The 15,485-nt window shown below is 37.5% G+C and overlaps 1 protein-coding gene across 1 annotated transcript in view; it reads right to left on the reverse strand.

The window, feature by feature from the left end:
* Positions 1-122: 122 nt before the first annotated feature.
* The window catches only part of gpcpd1 (glycerophosphocholine phosphodiesterase 1), a 41,915-nt gene continuing 26,552 nt past the window's right edge, over positions 123-15,485 (reverse strand). The window contains exons 12-20 of the mRNA XM_062044953.1: positions 13,860-13,952; positions 13,704-13,778; positions 13,501-13,540; positions 13,332-13,390; positions 13,197-13,262; positions 12,978-13,114; positions 10,888-11,023; positions 10,654-10,814; positions 123-1,610 (exon numbers count right to left, since the gene is read on the reverse strand). Of these exons, the coding sequence (XP_061900937.1) occupies positions 1,412-1,610; positions 10,654-10,814; positions 10,888-11,023; positions 12,978-13,114; positions 13,197-13,262; positions 13,332-13,390; positions 13,501-13,540; positions 13,704-13,778; positions 13,860-13,952 (966 nt within the window). The 3' untranslated portion in view covers positions 123-1,411. The remainder of the gene's footprint in view (positions 1,611-10,653; positions 10,815-10,887; positions 11,024-12,977; positions 13,115-13,196; positions 13,263-13,331; positions 13,391-13,500; positions 13,541-13,703; positions 13,779-13,859; positions 13,953-15,485) is intronic.

Below are 15,485 nucleotides of genomic sequence, written 5' to 3' on the forward strand. Positions count from 1 at the left end.
ATTCTACCTTATAATTTCCAAATAGATCAGTTAAGATGCAAGCGGAACCTGCAAAACTAAATATTATTGCTGCTTGCCTTGAGGCTGTGTGTTTTCTCCTGACTAATTAAGAAGAGACAAAACCGCCCAAAAAGTTTATTTCATTTACGCAGGGATGCACACTTCTTCACACCCTGATGTGTGACTACTCCACTGGTGTAAATGTAACAACCATACATTATTTCACTGCAAGTGTAATTTCCAGAAGATACACTGCCCTGCAATAAAGTGGATCTGTGAAGCTCTGCAATAAGTGATGAATACTGAGGGAAACAGTAATATTGTAACAGAAAAAAAAATAAAATTAGTCCCCCACCTGCCATTATACTGTAAGGCTGTACAATGTGAACTTTATAACATGAAATCAGATACCAGCTCAAACACTGATAGTCTAAAAGGTAATGCTGACATGTGGAACTTTTTTCACATCCTTCAAGTTAACAAGTCCATAAATGGCAACCTGAACAATTGTGTGAAAAAGCACAACTTAAAATATATCAACTACCAATTACATAGTTGCTCAATCAAAAGAAGCGTTAAGGCAGGGGTGTTCAAATTAATTTCCTAAAAAATAAAACATAGCGGGGACCAATTAGATATTCTTTATTTTTTGTTAATCAAAAACATCCATCATATGTAGGTTAAGAAATGCTAAGCACTTAAATATATCTAAAAAAAAAAACAGTCTCCGCTTCAGCTGCGGTTTTTAGAAAAAAAAAAGTTTTTCTAACCTTTTATGCCAGCAGTACCAGGGGCAATTGGGTTATTGCTGTGTTTGGTTAATAATAACTTGATATCATAGTCAATAAACCCATACTATACAGCTTTGTAACATGAGCAACATCAATATTGGACATGCTAAATGTGTTATTTAGCCACAACAGTGTCCAAATATGTGCAAAAGCATATTTATAAAAAGGGTTTTTAAGTAAAGTTTTATTTATTAGACGGAAATCAAAATCTAGAGTTCCATCTTCATGTGCACCAAGACGCATAAATATGTAACAATTAAGAGCTCCCATTGATTTTTTATACAATAAACATTTAGTTGTTTAAGAAATGTGCTATGTTAAAACACCCCTGTCTTAAGGTAATGGCTAAATGCACACACAAACAAACAATGGCACCTGCTTTGTATTGCATGCACTATGAATCGATACAACGTATTGGCTCATGTCACATATGTAATATCCCTGCTTGATAGATGTCTGTCCTCAGCACTACTTCTCACTGCAATCATATTACGCGACAGCAGACTTGTGCGCATTCATAGAAGTGTTTTAAAAGAGTATTATATGCTAATGTCTACTCAAAAATTGCTTTGTTGATGATAATAATGTACACAAACCCTTTTGTGAGGACGAGGAGTGTGCTACGAGGAGCTGAGGCCAGAGTCGGACTCAGCGCTCCCGGCCCGCTCCTTGGAGGCGACGCACGGCGCTGTAGAGCAACGGATGGAATAGCAGGAGCAGGCGCAGTTCTTGAGGGTCTCCTCTGTGATCACCTCCTGCAGGGAGTGTTGCTCCTCCACCTTAAAGATGTTGGGCTGCTCTCCTTGGTCCTCACAGATCCTGAAAGGAGAACAGAAAAAGGGGTTGTATTAAAACTGATTCATGAAACAAAAGTCTAAAGGCAATTAACCAAAAATGTCTTCATGCACCATTTTTTGTTTGTCACGATGCATTCATTTCAAACCTGCATTCATTTGGGCTCAGTGGGCAATTGCGCTAATTGCTCTTTTGTCACAAAGCTCGAACCTTTTATGTTTGTTTTTAACGGTGCTAAAAGGAGACTGTTTACTGGCAGACACGGTCCATCTGGAAAGTACCGCATTCCCTCAAATAGAGACCCCGGCTGTTGTGTATTTGGACTTAATGGCAGACAGGACCAGGTGTCTATTCAAAGGAGGTAGTTTTTCCTTGACTCTGTTTCCAAAGTGCTTGCTCACATGGGGTTTAGTTGCTTTCCCCATGCATATGGAAAGTGCCTAGAGATAACTACTGTCGGGAACTTCCACTGTAAAAAATAAAACAGAGTAATAAAGAAGACACAATTCCACTCTCCAGAGTAGTAAAGAACCTACAAGGAACATTCGAAGCACTTTTGTGAAGTACAAAGATAATTAAGATATTAGCTATTTTGTTATGATCTTACGGCATGGCTCTGAGACAATGCTGACAGTCGCTGCAGGATTTCACAGGCTTTTTTTGTGATCATTGTGACCTAAAGAAAGCTGCAATGTTTTGAGGCTTATTTTTCATAACATTGACTCAACTAGTGATTTTATGAAATTGTGAACAATGTTGTAACATTAAGCTAAAAAATCACAGGATGTTAAATACTATATTGATGTTTTCCTCGTTTTATAACACAGACTTAAAAGTAGACACTATATGGCAATAATATCACATACTCAGAGCTCTTTATCAAATTACTGTACTATTTGAATTAATCACAATTAACAGTAATATTTTTTTTATAAATATAGAAATACATGCCACCAACGGCTTTGTTATTGTATGCTGTCTGCTCTGTCGTTCACAATTTGCAGACATTCTCCATGTATGTTTTACACTTGAAGTGTTTGTCCATCTTGAACATTCATTTATGTTCCTACACATGAAAGCATTTGTGAACTGTTGAGAGCGTTTAATAGCGTGATTTTTTGTTGGTAAATGAGAGCCGATGACAGATTATCATCACAATTCAACACATCTGTCACGTAAATGCTGCCTCTTTTCTTGGTCAGCATTGCAAATTCAAATATATTATCAATTGTTTTACCCTGAATAAATAAAGGTTAAGTAAATACATGTAAATTAGGAAGTAAATGTTTGTACACTGTCTGTACTAGAAGTACCCAGTAGGTCAGAGCTACAACAATAGTGCTGTTTGATCAATAAAGAGTTGATATATCACTACACATTGCTGTTCCTGCTTTGTCTACACAAGAAACAAACATAAGTTTTGATGAGACAGTTGATGTCGTCATTTGAGTGCCACTCAGAAAGAAACTAATTTGATTGCCCCAAATTAGGCTGATTAGCCAGAATGTGCGGTGGGGCAGATGCGGGTAATAGAAAAAGTTTGAATTTGCGGGAATTGGCGCAATCGCAACATCCTAAGGAGGACTGATGTTGTTATTGTGATATGACATTTGCTGACATTTATATACAGTATCTGGTGATGCACTTTAAAAGGTCCCCTATTATGCAAAAGTGACTTTTTCACGACATTCCAACAGTAATGTGTGTCCCCATAGCCTGTTTATTAGCACTAAACATGAGAAAAAGCTATAATCTCCTCACTTGTTTGCTCCATTTTTGATGGAGAAGAGGCAGTCAAATGCTGACTTTGAAATTTATGACATTATGAAGGGAAAAAAACCTCCTTCAGGCTTCTCTACACATCTTAGAATGAAACCCAGAGCTCCTCCAACTATCCATCAGTCAGCTATAGGTGTGGGAGCCGCAAGTTTGATCAATTTGTTTTTTCTTAAGCGAATATGCTAACCGAGCATGATGTTGCTGGTAAAAAGTATTGCTAGCATGTAGCTCATTTAGCTAAGCTAGTCTTGTGCTGTTGTATGTGATAAATAACCTCTATTACGAGTTACAGTGTAAATGTAAGAAGTGGAAAAAGTACACAATAGCACTTTACAGAGACACACCCTGTTGGCGACAAACACTGCTAATTAGCCTCAAAGCACACACAAAATAGAGTGATCCCAGTAGGGTTTACCAAAAAGCACTTTTGAATTCCAGCATCAAGGCTAACATGCTTTTTATACACTACTATGGGATTATTCAAATTGGTGAAAAATACTACAGTATGGAGATCTTTAAATTGTATTTCATACTGTGTGACAGCTATAAATATATCCCACACTTGGTGCACCATACGGTCGGTAATATTAACTCCAGGTAAGGCAGTAATCCCTTTAAAGCTTTGAAGTCTGGTGAATCCTGTTACATTCCGCAGACATGAAAGCCAAGCTTCCCACTATAAGAGTTCAGTTAACTGGTTTGTTACATAATGGTCTTCTACAAACATGCATTTATAGTTATGAGAGACTTTCTGACAAGGCTCATATTAGACTGTGTACCAAATGAAGAGGCTGCTGCAAGCTGTCAATTAAAGCAAGAGCATATGAATAGAAAACACTGTTTTTTGGGGGGGGGGGAGAAATGAGGCTTAAATTCCGACTTTCGATAAGTCTTAGCAATATCAATCCTATGGTGAAAAATGCTGATTAAAAAAAAGCATCCAAAGCCTGAAGCGCCTCATGCAAGCCATTCCTGTTTGAAGCAACTCATCCACAAGCCAATGCGTTTGGGTGGTAACAACAAGACATGATAGGCAGGGCAGTTGACCAATCATTCTGTTTCAATTCAGTCCAAATATCAGAAAAGACAAACAAATTCCCTCGCATATGCAATTAAGGCATGAGAAATCTGAGGAGTCGACTGTCTTGCATTATCATCTGCTTTCAAGATGTCAAATATATGAGTGTCAGCAAAAAAATCACAGCTAAACACCAGACAGATTTTACAGGAATCTGATGGACTTGAATCAGAATTTGTCAGCGAACAGTCACATATTCTGTGAAAAAAAAGGAAGCAGAGTTACTTTTGATAGTCTAGGAAGAACAGTGAACTGCAGAGCAAGGAGATCGCCCACACAGGACGTGTTTGGAAAACAAACGTGGGAAATGTAGAAGTGAAACAGCTGGACAAACAGGTCCTTGCTCAACATGCAGCTTTACATAACGGGACGTCTACCACCGCCAAATACATAGTCAGCTGTAATGAAGGGTACAGCCCCTCTCTGGTCATGTTAAGTAAGATTTTAAATCATATCTTCATGTTCATGTTATAATTTTGTTTATCTATTTTGTTCTAATTTATAAGTACCGGTACTGCATTTTTTACTGGATACACATTTGCACAGTTATTCACCGTTTATATTACTGTACTTCCTGCTACTGACATTCATAGTGGAAAACAAATAATTTAATTGTACGGGAAAATTGATTGATCCAGATCAGCCTCAAAATGAGTTTACTTGTTCCTTATCCCATCACTTGTTCCTTATCTCATTTTGGACATTTCCTGAAAGTTTCATCAAATTGTGCCCATAACTAGTGAAATGAAAGAAACAGAGTGAAGACTCTTGTCAGTCATTCACTGTCTTTGATTTTGTGGGTGGAGGCGTGTCGTCCACATACACACACACAGAAGTAGAAGTTTGTAACGTAAACATAAAGTATTGTAAGATAAATCATCTGTTTCGGGCCAAAAATGTAATAAGTTGTTTCATTCCATTTTGCACATTTCATAAAAGCTTTGTAAAAATCTTCCCACAATTTTTTTAGCTATGATGCAAACTAACTAACTGAAACACCTGTGGTGGAGGTGATGACTCATCTACTCGATCACCATCAATCTAAAAAGGTTTTCAGAAAACTCTCCCCAAGACCAAATAATCTTCAACCTGGAAACATTGGAAAATCATGCTATGAAGAAAGACATTTTTCCATTCCCGTCCTGTAGGTGGCTGAAGCCTGTATTACAACACATTATCAATCTTTGTTTTACACTGCAGCACTATCTTCTGAGGTCACCATGCCATTTAGCTCAAGTGAGACGAAAAACAGAATCTTGCACTTTTATCTGTCTGCACATAGACAATACATAACAAATAATTTTAACAACAAACTTCACTACAATGTACTTACATTAAATGATTATGTCCTATTTAAATAACTGTATCACAAGCTGGACACTGACAAATCAATTCACACTTAAATTGGTGGAAGTTATAAAAAAAAACATTAAAAGTACATAAGCAAGGTAAGACATATATCATCGTTGCAGGAAACTTGAGAAATATAATTTACTTAATTGTGAAAACCTAATCAAGTATACTGATTCAGTTTTTGTACCACCTCCACTCAAAAACATTGTAAAGAGAAATGTTAACCGGACAACTTGGTCCAGTTCCAGAGGGGACTGTTTGGTGCTGTTCAGGAAAAGTGTGTTTTGGCAACTATCTTTTTTTATCTCTTTTAATCATAGTTTATAGGCTACTGGTATAAAATTGAAGTGTTAAATAGGGCTGGATGATTTTGACAAAAACCCTAATTGCAAGTTTTCTCTCCAAAATTGCGATTGTGATTAGAGATGCAATTTTTATATTTTATACATATACACTGTAAATGCATAAAACTGCAAAAATAACGAGTGAAGGATAACATGTTACTTTTAGACTGTCAATCAATATATTCTTGTATCAAGGTGCCACACATTAGAACAATATGCAATAATCTACTTTTTAAAAAAAAATTGGCTTTATGCAGACAGACTCAGAGTTTTGTTTACATTATACTCTTAAACTAAAGAACATATAATATAATATAATCAATGAAAAGTATACCGTGTTTATAGGCAAAGGACGCAAAGCTTAACAATTCTGATTGGCGAACATGTCTCTCACTCAAAGGCTGGTGACGGCGTAGCAAAAAAAAAACAACCTCCGCCTCTTGCGGTTATTTATCACACTAATTAAAACCTCAATGTTGATTAATTGTTCATCCCTAATATTAAGGTTTATATGATGAAATATGTATTTTAGCAATTGTTTAATATTTTGAAATTTCACATTTTAATATTGTTTATCTTGGTTTGTCTAAATTCTAACATCAGCCAGTTAAAGAAACAAGAGATGAAAATTAGCCATTGGCTATAATTTCACATATTTACTAGGAATGTAAAAAATAAACCGACTTTAACTTTAGAGATATGAATACATAGTTTGGCGAGCCTCTGGATCGATCTACAGCAGGGGTGCTCATTACGTTGATCGCGATCTACCGGTCGATCACGGAGGGTGTGTCAGTCGATCGCCAGCCAGGCATTAAAAAAATAGTCCTAAAAATGAGCGATCATAAATCTTCACTATGACGTCACTTTCGTCACTTGATTGACATTCACGGCACCCGAGGGTCTTCTGAGATGACGCTGGCTGCTGCCAGCTCATTATTAAGAAAAAATTACCGACGGGAAGGCGAGAAACACTTTATTTCAACAGACTCTGGCGCCGTACCTGTCGTCAAAACTCCAAAGACCGACTGCACAGTTCCTGCCTTCACAATAAAAGCTCTGCTTCATCCTGCCTGCGCTAAGAGTCTCAGAAAGCTGGCGTGCACAAGCTAGCAAGCTACGGAGTTTGCCGCCAATGTATTTCTTGTAAAGTGTGCACTGTATACAAAGGAGTACGGAAGCTGGACAAATAAGATGCCAAAAACCAACCACTTTCATGTGGTATTGGACAGAAAGGAGGACTTTTTTTCTCCTCCATTTGAAAATGCGGACGTTATCAGCACCATTGTCTGATTCCTATCAAAGCAAGTCATCAGAATCTGGTAATACACCAACTTATATTCTTGTTTTCATGAAAGAAAGGAATCTATATGTGTTAAACATGCTTGCATTATCTTTAAACACCTTTAACTTGTTAACAATATTAACTATATGTGTTAAACATGCTTGTATTATCTTTAAACACCTTTAACTTGTTAACAGTAGTAACTATATGTGTTAAACATGCTTGCATTATCTTTAAACACCTTTAACTTGTTAACAATATTAACTATATGTATTAAACATTCTTGTATTATCATTAAACACCTTTAATTTATTAAAAATATTAACTATATGTGTTAAACATGCTTGCATTATCATTAAACACCTTTAACTTGTTAACAAAAACATATATTTCATAAATAAGTAAATATAATTTATATATATGAATGAGGTAGATCCCCGCGACTTGATCAATTGAAAATTAGCTCGCCTGCAGAAAAAGTGTGAGCACCCCTGATCTACAGTAAATCTCGTATGGATTGGTCGATGTTCGGTTAGAAAGTCATGAATCGGTTGATTGGAATTTGGAGCTCTGCAACAAAATATGGCCACTCTAATCTTGGGAGACTTCTGTGATGATGTAATACGAGAGTTACGTTATCATTTGCGACTTACCACAGCAAAGCAACATGGCAGACAGCACCCCCGAATCATAAATCCAAAGTGTGGTACACGTTTGGAATTTTTAAAAGAAAGGTCAGTTGGATAAAAGTATGGCCATTTGTAAAGTTTGAAAAGTAGCGATAAAGTAACGCTAGAATTACTAATCTAAGCACACACCTGTGACGGCATGGATACACTTAAGTAGACGATAAGGGCGCTAGGGATGCTAATACTAGCAGACTTACCAACGTGCAAGAAAAGGACGCTGATTTGAAAGACTTTCAGCCCCAACTTAGCCACAACTTTGCGGGGTAATCATAACATCTACTACATTGTTCACTGTGCTAAAGATAAAGACCTGGCTGCACAGTAACCAGCAAAATGGCACTTTAAAAAGTATTTATTCAGTAAAGCTGCTGTTTAGAGTACTTAATTGTATCTTGCACTTGTGTTACTGTGGTGTTATAACACCTCTGCTTGATACACAGCTTGCTTTTCTCTGTATTTAACTGTTGCTATATGAGCTAACAACAGTAAAAACCTGGTAGCTTTTACAAAAGTGTTTTAATTTCATCTTGTTTTCTTAAAGTTTTTGAATTGCAATGCACTGAAGTTGTTAGTTCTACCATTTGTTCATAATTAGTACAGGAACTGTCTATTTTGTCTGTGTCTGTTCAAAAATTAACTCAATAACATTGTTCTGGGCCGATACATGATACATAAAAAAATGTTTCACCATGCAAAGATTCCATCGACATCGAATCGTATCGCATTGAATCACATCAAATCATGTTTTAAAAAGTATTGTTAGTGAATCGTATCGGAACCCATGTAAATCTAGATTCATATCGAATCGGTATCGGAAGGTAGAGATGCACACCCCTAATATTTACAGGTCAAATGTTCATTAATATAATGTCCCCTTTTAAATAACCTACATCTAAATTTATAACACCCCAAGTTGTTGCCTTCTTCCCTACCAAGCAAACAACCATAACAACATTCATTTATTGTTTTTAGGCAAATTTTAACTTCCATTAGCGTATGCAAAGAAAACTTGTTTGTCTTACTTCTTGTGTATTTCTATTACAACATGCATGACAACGGAGAGAAAGAAGAACAAAAATAACTTTCGAATTTTAGAAACTTTTGTGGAGCATTTGTGTGATGAAAAACGCTGATTTGTGGAACTATCTTGCAGTGTTTTTGCTCAGCTGTAATGCCTAATCTAGATTGCAGTTTAATGTTGTTTATTTTTGCAAACTTCATTTTGGGACGCGAAGCTACGAGAAGTCGACAGACTCTTTCAAACGTATTTAGAGGAATATAAAGCATTTAGCCAGACTTCAAAGTGGCGACTGGAGCTGCTCATTGGGACTCTACATACAACCTAATTGTTTTAAGACAAATGTCAAATAGAAGTAGTAATAAACGAGTGGCACAAAGGTCAATCACATCAAATCTTAACTATTTACTTTGTTACATGATGTAACAGTAGTCAGTGACACGCCATTTGTGTTATTTGTCTCAACCAGAGTAAACCTAATGCCGCTAAATCTGATGTTTTCATGTAGTTGCCATGAAATAAACACTGACATATATTATTTATATATTGTTTTTTACAGCTGAAATGAATAACTCACCCGACCTTCATGAATTCATTTACTGAGGGGATGATTTTCTAAATGTTGGACACAGTGGACAAAAGCCTGACTTTTTATGTAAAATTCGGCACACTTAGTTTTTTGATCATATTGTCTTGTATTTTATTTATTCACAGTTTAGTCAAATAAATCTGACTTAATAATGTCTGATTATTTACATGGTATCAGTGTAGAAATATACTGTACCCCTCCCACATATGTATATAAACTACCCTGAACGAACTGTGAAATGCGGTGAGACGCACACCACACAGGTCTACAGGAACCTATAGTTCCAAGAACTAAAGGTTCCAGAAACTTAAACTTTTGGTGAAAAAGGGCGTACTTTGCCTCAAAATGTTTGTGTCAAAACACACACTATTATCAGCTGCTAGCAGTGAGACAGCGCAGCTGGTTATCGATTAAAAAAATGGCAGCCAGCTTATTAATGTACTTCCTGGCTAAAAACTGCCATAAGTATCATCTGAATACGATCATATACCAACTAACTCTGATAAATGATCACCATGCCAAGTAAATGTTTTAACAGACCTCTATAATGCCTACCTAAAACATCTGGGATTATATGAAATTGTCATGTATCCATCAAATCTGCTGTTGAAACTTGGACTATATAACCAACATATATAACCAGCATATAAATTGATTGTAAATTGGGGACGGGACATGGATAAGCATTCTTACTTTTTTAACGAATCCCTGCCATTGCATGTCTGTCACATTACAAAGAGTGATGAAGTGTTGCTATATATGTCTGTCTACCGGAATAAATAAAATTCATTCATTCAGATATCAACAAAAATCAACAGGATTCTTGTTCTGATGCAGTTTGAAGGTTGTTATCATGTAAAGGCAATAGGATTCCTGCTCAACACCGATAAACAGAGCCTTGTGGTGGCAAGCATGAAGACGGGCGTTGTTACCTGTCATAGATGAGGCCGTCGATGCCTTGCTGTCTCAGCCGCTTCCTGTTCTCGTGCTCGTTGTTGTCATCGCCCCAGCTAAAGACCACCAGGCCTTTGCTCTGCGCCTCCCCGATCAGGCTCAGGTTTGTCAGCAGCTCTTCAGTGTGAGCGCTGATTCCCTGCGGGATACAACATTTTACTTTCCGTTGTTTCATGACCAGAACAATTGAAATGAAAAGCATCGTCTCCTACCAGGATGTCTTCGCTCTGGGCGAAGCTAATGGCAATCTCTGTGGTCTGGCAGCGGATGTCCATCAGCTCCGGGTACATCTTGGAGATTCCCTGAGTCAGGAAGAGGATTGGGTACTTGTTCTGCTTGTGGCGCACCCTGTAGGACAAACATAGATACAAGCATAACGAAAAAGCACTCGGAGAGCGGACACATACGCCAGGTTCGGTCTTCCAAAAGTAAAATAATCCTTTCAAAAAATCCTGAATCTAGAGGGGGATCTGGATCAGTCCCAAAATCGAATCACTCGTTTCTTATCCCATTTCGGACATTTCTTGAAATTTTCACCAAAGTCTGCCCTTAACATTTTGAGTTATGTTGCCAATTAACTAATACAACCCAGGCAAATACATAAAATAACCTCATGGTGGCGACTTGTCCAGGGTGTACCCCGCCTTCCGCCCGAATGCAGCTGAGATAGACTCCAGCACCCCACGCCACCCCAAAAGGGACAAACGGTAGAAAATGGATGGGTGGAACCTTATGGTGGCAGTAGCTATGTCATTTTAAGACATCATAGAGTACTTAAAGGGGAACCGCACCTTTTTTTTTTGCATTGCACTGTAATTTGTAATTATTGGCTTGGAAACATGCGGTCAAACTAGACATTTTAGCAGGGTAATGCCAACAATCTGTCCCGTCTCCCGACGAAAATATTGCTGCGTTACTTTACAAATACATTTGGCTAATCGACATCTGTAAAATATGGCATAATTACTTAGTAAACCATCTTGCAAGAAGCATAAACAAGAGAAATCTACAGCGTAGGACTCGTCGATTGCCATTTGAAGTTCCTTGGAGTAGGATTCAAATTCGGCTGCGTATCTGGCAACCTCAGCCATGGAGAGTGGGAGGGAACGACAGAATTTTGACTGTGATTGCAGTACCATTTAAGTTAGGTTAAGTTATTTAGAAGTCAATTGATTATTAAATTTGTTGAAGTTAGTAAAGTCATAGTTAAATTATTATGAAGTCAGAAAGGTGACTTAGTTTGCCGAAGATGAATAACACAAGTTCGATGAAGATACATTTGATTAAGTTAGTCATTATGTTAAAGAAGTGAATGTTAAGTAAGTTAACATGAGGTTAGTTTAATTTAGTTGTGATCAGTTAGTGGTAGTTGTAGTCGTGAGGCAAACAATACTAAAGAATCGGTGCCTTATGAAACACAAGGAGTGATGCTGTGTCTGTTGGTGCCTCGATGTGTGTGTCACTTTAAGAAAGTGACTGATAAAACTGCTGTGTCATATGAATGTGAAGAGCCAAACTGTGTTTTTAGGAAGCACTTCTTTAAGTCTACAAGTGACAGCTCGCACTGAAAGAAATCGGAAGAGTGGCTTGTTGCCTTTGACACCGTTTTCATCATCGATCTAAAAGGAACTATGAAAAATTCGAAAGTGTGGGATCATTTTGATCTTATAGCACTCATAAATAAATGAAATGATAAATGGGTTATACTTGTATAGCGCTTTTCTACCTTCAAGGTACTCAAATCGCTTTGACAGTATTTCCACATTCACCCATTCACACACACATTCACACACTGATGGAGGGAGCTGCCATGCAAGGCGCTAACAAGCACCCATCAGGAGCAAGGGTGAAGTGTCTTGCCCAAGGACACAACGGACGTGACTAGGATGGTAGAAGGTGGGGATTGAACCCCAGTAACCAGCAACCCTCCGATTGCTGGCACGGCCACTCTACCAACTTCGCCACGCCGTAAAGGTAATTGTTCATCTTTTCCTGTTTACTATTTGGCTCATTGACCAAAGCTGTGCATTTCATATTATTTTTTGCACAATCTTGTAAAAAAACAATTATATTTGCAAACTATGTATTAATGTTATGACTTGCATAATACAGATGATGGCAGATGCCCTTTATGAAACACATTATCAGGCAGTGTCAATACAAAAAGTGAGTGTGCCACACACTCACTGAGGCATCATTTACCCATCACGAGTAATTTGTTGAAATGACTTGCAGTTAAGTCTGGGTTGAATTTAAATAGATGACATATTTATAAGACAGTAGATTTTCTATACAAGCTTACATGGAGCAGATATTAGGGTCAAAGCAGGAGAACACTACACGTCTTTTGCCTCCATTCTGCAGAACGCAAGACAGGATGATGTCTAGGAACTTGTTCACGTTGAAGAAGGTTGACATGTTGCCGTCCCATGACCCGTCCTGGTCGAGATCAAAGATTACCAATAAACACTTCTCACAATGTTAGCACTTATTTGTGATTCTTTCTCAGATGTTTTATGACCTTCATCTGACAGATCCACTTCAGCTCAATGTTGAAGCCCACGTGTTCAGGAAGGGCCTGGAAAATCTGTAGAGACAAATGAGGAATGATTTGAAGCATTTTAAAGCGACAAGGTGTCTAGGTGCTGGCAGCGACCTGCGAAAGCGACGGGAAGGGCTGATGCTCATCAATCTCATCCTCGTCTTCCAGTATGTCTAAAACAAAACAAATCCAAAGTGTTGGTTTGTGATTCGGTGCTGCTGCGCGGTCAGCATTTTATTGCACTTTCTAAAGATCCATGTTGGACAAAAAGTAGAAAACTTACCTTTTAGATCGTTTTCCTTCAAGGCAGCAACATGAGCCAGCTGAACACAATAATGTCACAATAATGCAGTTGATTTCCTCCTTACAGCAAAATGTGGGTTTGAGCAGAGCAACTTATTTTCTTATCAAGCTCTTTTATGGCTGTGTGATCTATGAACTGTTTTAAATAGGTACGATAAAGATGTGCAGGTTAGTGCTTGTTACCTTCAGAAGCTGCAGCTGATCAAATGTCAGGTCTTTCACTGGCACCTCAATGAGCTCCAGAGTCTGGTTGTTTTTCTGTTTGAAATTTTTTTTATAAAACTAAATTGTCTGACTTAATAAGTGAATATTGTGTGCCTGTTCATAGGGTGTTGCCACCTTCTTGGTAGAGATGCAGCAGGTAAGGTCGTGGTACACGATGGGAACAGCGTCCTTGGAGAGGTGGACGTCAAACTCCACATAAGGGGCGCCCTGCAGGTTCACAAAGAGTAGCGCATTAAAGGCCCCCAATTGTTTAAAAGTTACTTTTAAATGAGGTTGTAAAAACTAACATGCAACCCTAGAACCTGTTAATGAGCACCAAACGTAAGAGAAATCAAATGCTTGCTTGTGTAATCCATGTGTTCATAGAGGAAAAACTTGTTTTATAGGCTTCATCAGAAATCTTAAAATGAGGGCCGAGTTCTGCCAACTACCCGTCAGTCGGCTACAGCCGTAAGACCTGTAAGTTTGATTGTGTTGTTTTTCTTCAGCGAAAATGCAAACCTAGCATTATGTTGTTGTAAAGATATAACGTTAGCATATAACATTACGCAGTTAGACACAACATGTAGAAAGTGGATAAAATACACAATAGTGGTTGTGTGAATCGATACTGAAATATTGATATATTGATATCTTTATGTTGTTGTATGTTACACATGGCATCTATTGGTGGACACAACATGTAGAAAGTGGATAAAATACACAATAGTGGCTGTGTGAATCGATACTGAAATATTGATATCTTTATGCTCCAATATTGATTCTCATATCAAATTATTGATACATTTGATCCTTAAGTTATTTGAGATAATGTATACCATAAACAGGATCACACTGTAAAGTAACTAAATCATTTAGATCTTGTGTAAATGAAACGCAATTGGTGGGAACTACTTTTTCCTCCGCCTGGGTAAATACCAGTGGCGTGCAGTCACTAGAGGCAGGGGAGGCACGGCCTCACCTGCCATCATGGAAAGAAAAAAAAAGTAAAAAGAAAAAAAAAAAATTAAATTGTTATATGTATCCAGTGATTATACTGAAGTTATTTTCCATTTAACTTCACCAGTTTTAGATTATTTTTATTTTTATTTTCACATTTGCCGTTCAAATACTGAGAAGAGACGGTGCGGTGATCAGCAGCCATTTGAGGCACGTCACTGATTTGTGCCTCAACATCAGGGGTCACCAACCTTTTTGAAACCAAGGGCTACTTCTTGGGTACTGATTAATGCGAAGGGCTACCAGTTAGATACACACTTAAATAAATTGCCAGAAGTAGCCAATTTGCTCAATTTACCTTTAACTCTGTTATTATTAATAATTAATGATATTTATCTTTGTGGAAACACTGATCATCTTAATGATTTCTCACAATAAATATATATAGAAACAGATAAATATCAATATGCAACACTTTATTTTTATATTTTCTCTAAGTGCACATTTTTCAAATTGAACATTTTCAAATGATCACTTCTAAGACAGTCTTGTGAAATCACAATATCCCATTTTAACTAGCTAGCCACTAACATTTTTTAACAAATCATGAATTACTTTGCACCATGTTTGTACAAATAATAACTCATGTAAAATACAAAAGTAAACTCTCAAATTTTAAATCATGTCACACTTTGAACTGGACACCAAATCTGTTATCTGTTTCTTTGTCAGTTAGTGGGAAGCCTGGCATTGCATGCTGTTAACTAGTGTGTTGTACTCTGGTGTGTAACTTGACACTGC

This window comes from Entelurus aequoreus, linkage group LG04 (genome assembly GCF_033978785.1).
Source record: "Entelurus aequoreus isolate RoL-2023_Sb linkage group LG04, RoL_Eaeq_v1.1, whole genome shotgun sequence".
Lineage (NCBI taxonomy): Eukaryota > Metazoa > Chordata > Actinopteri > Syngnathiformes > Syngnathidae > Entelurus > Entelurus aequoreus.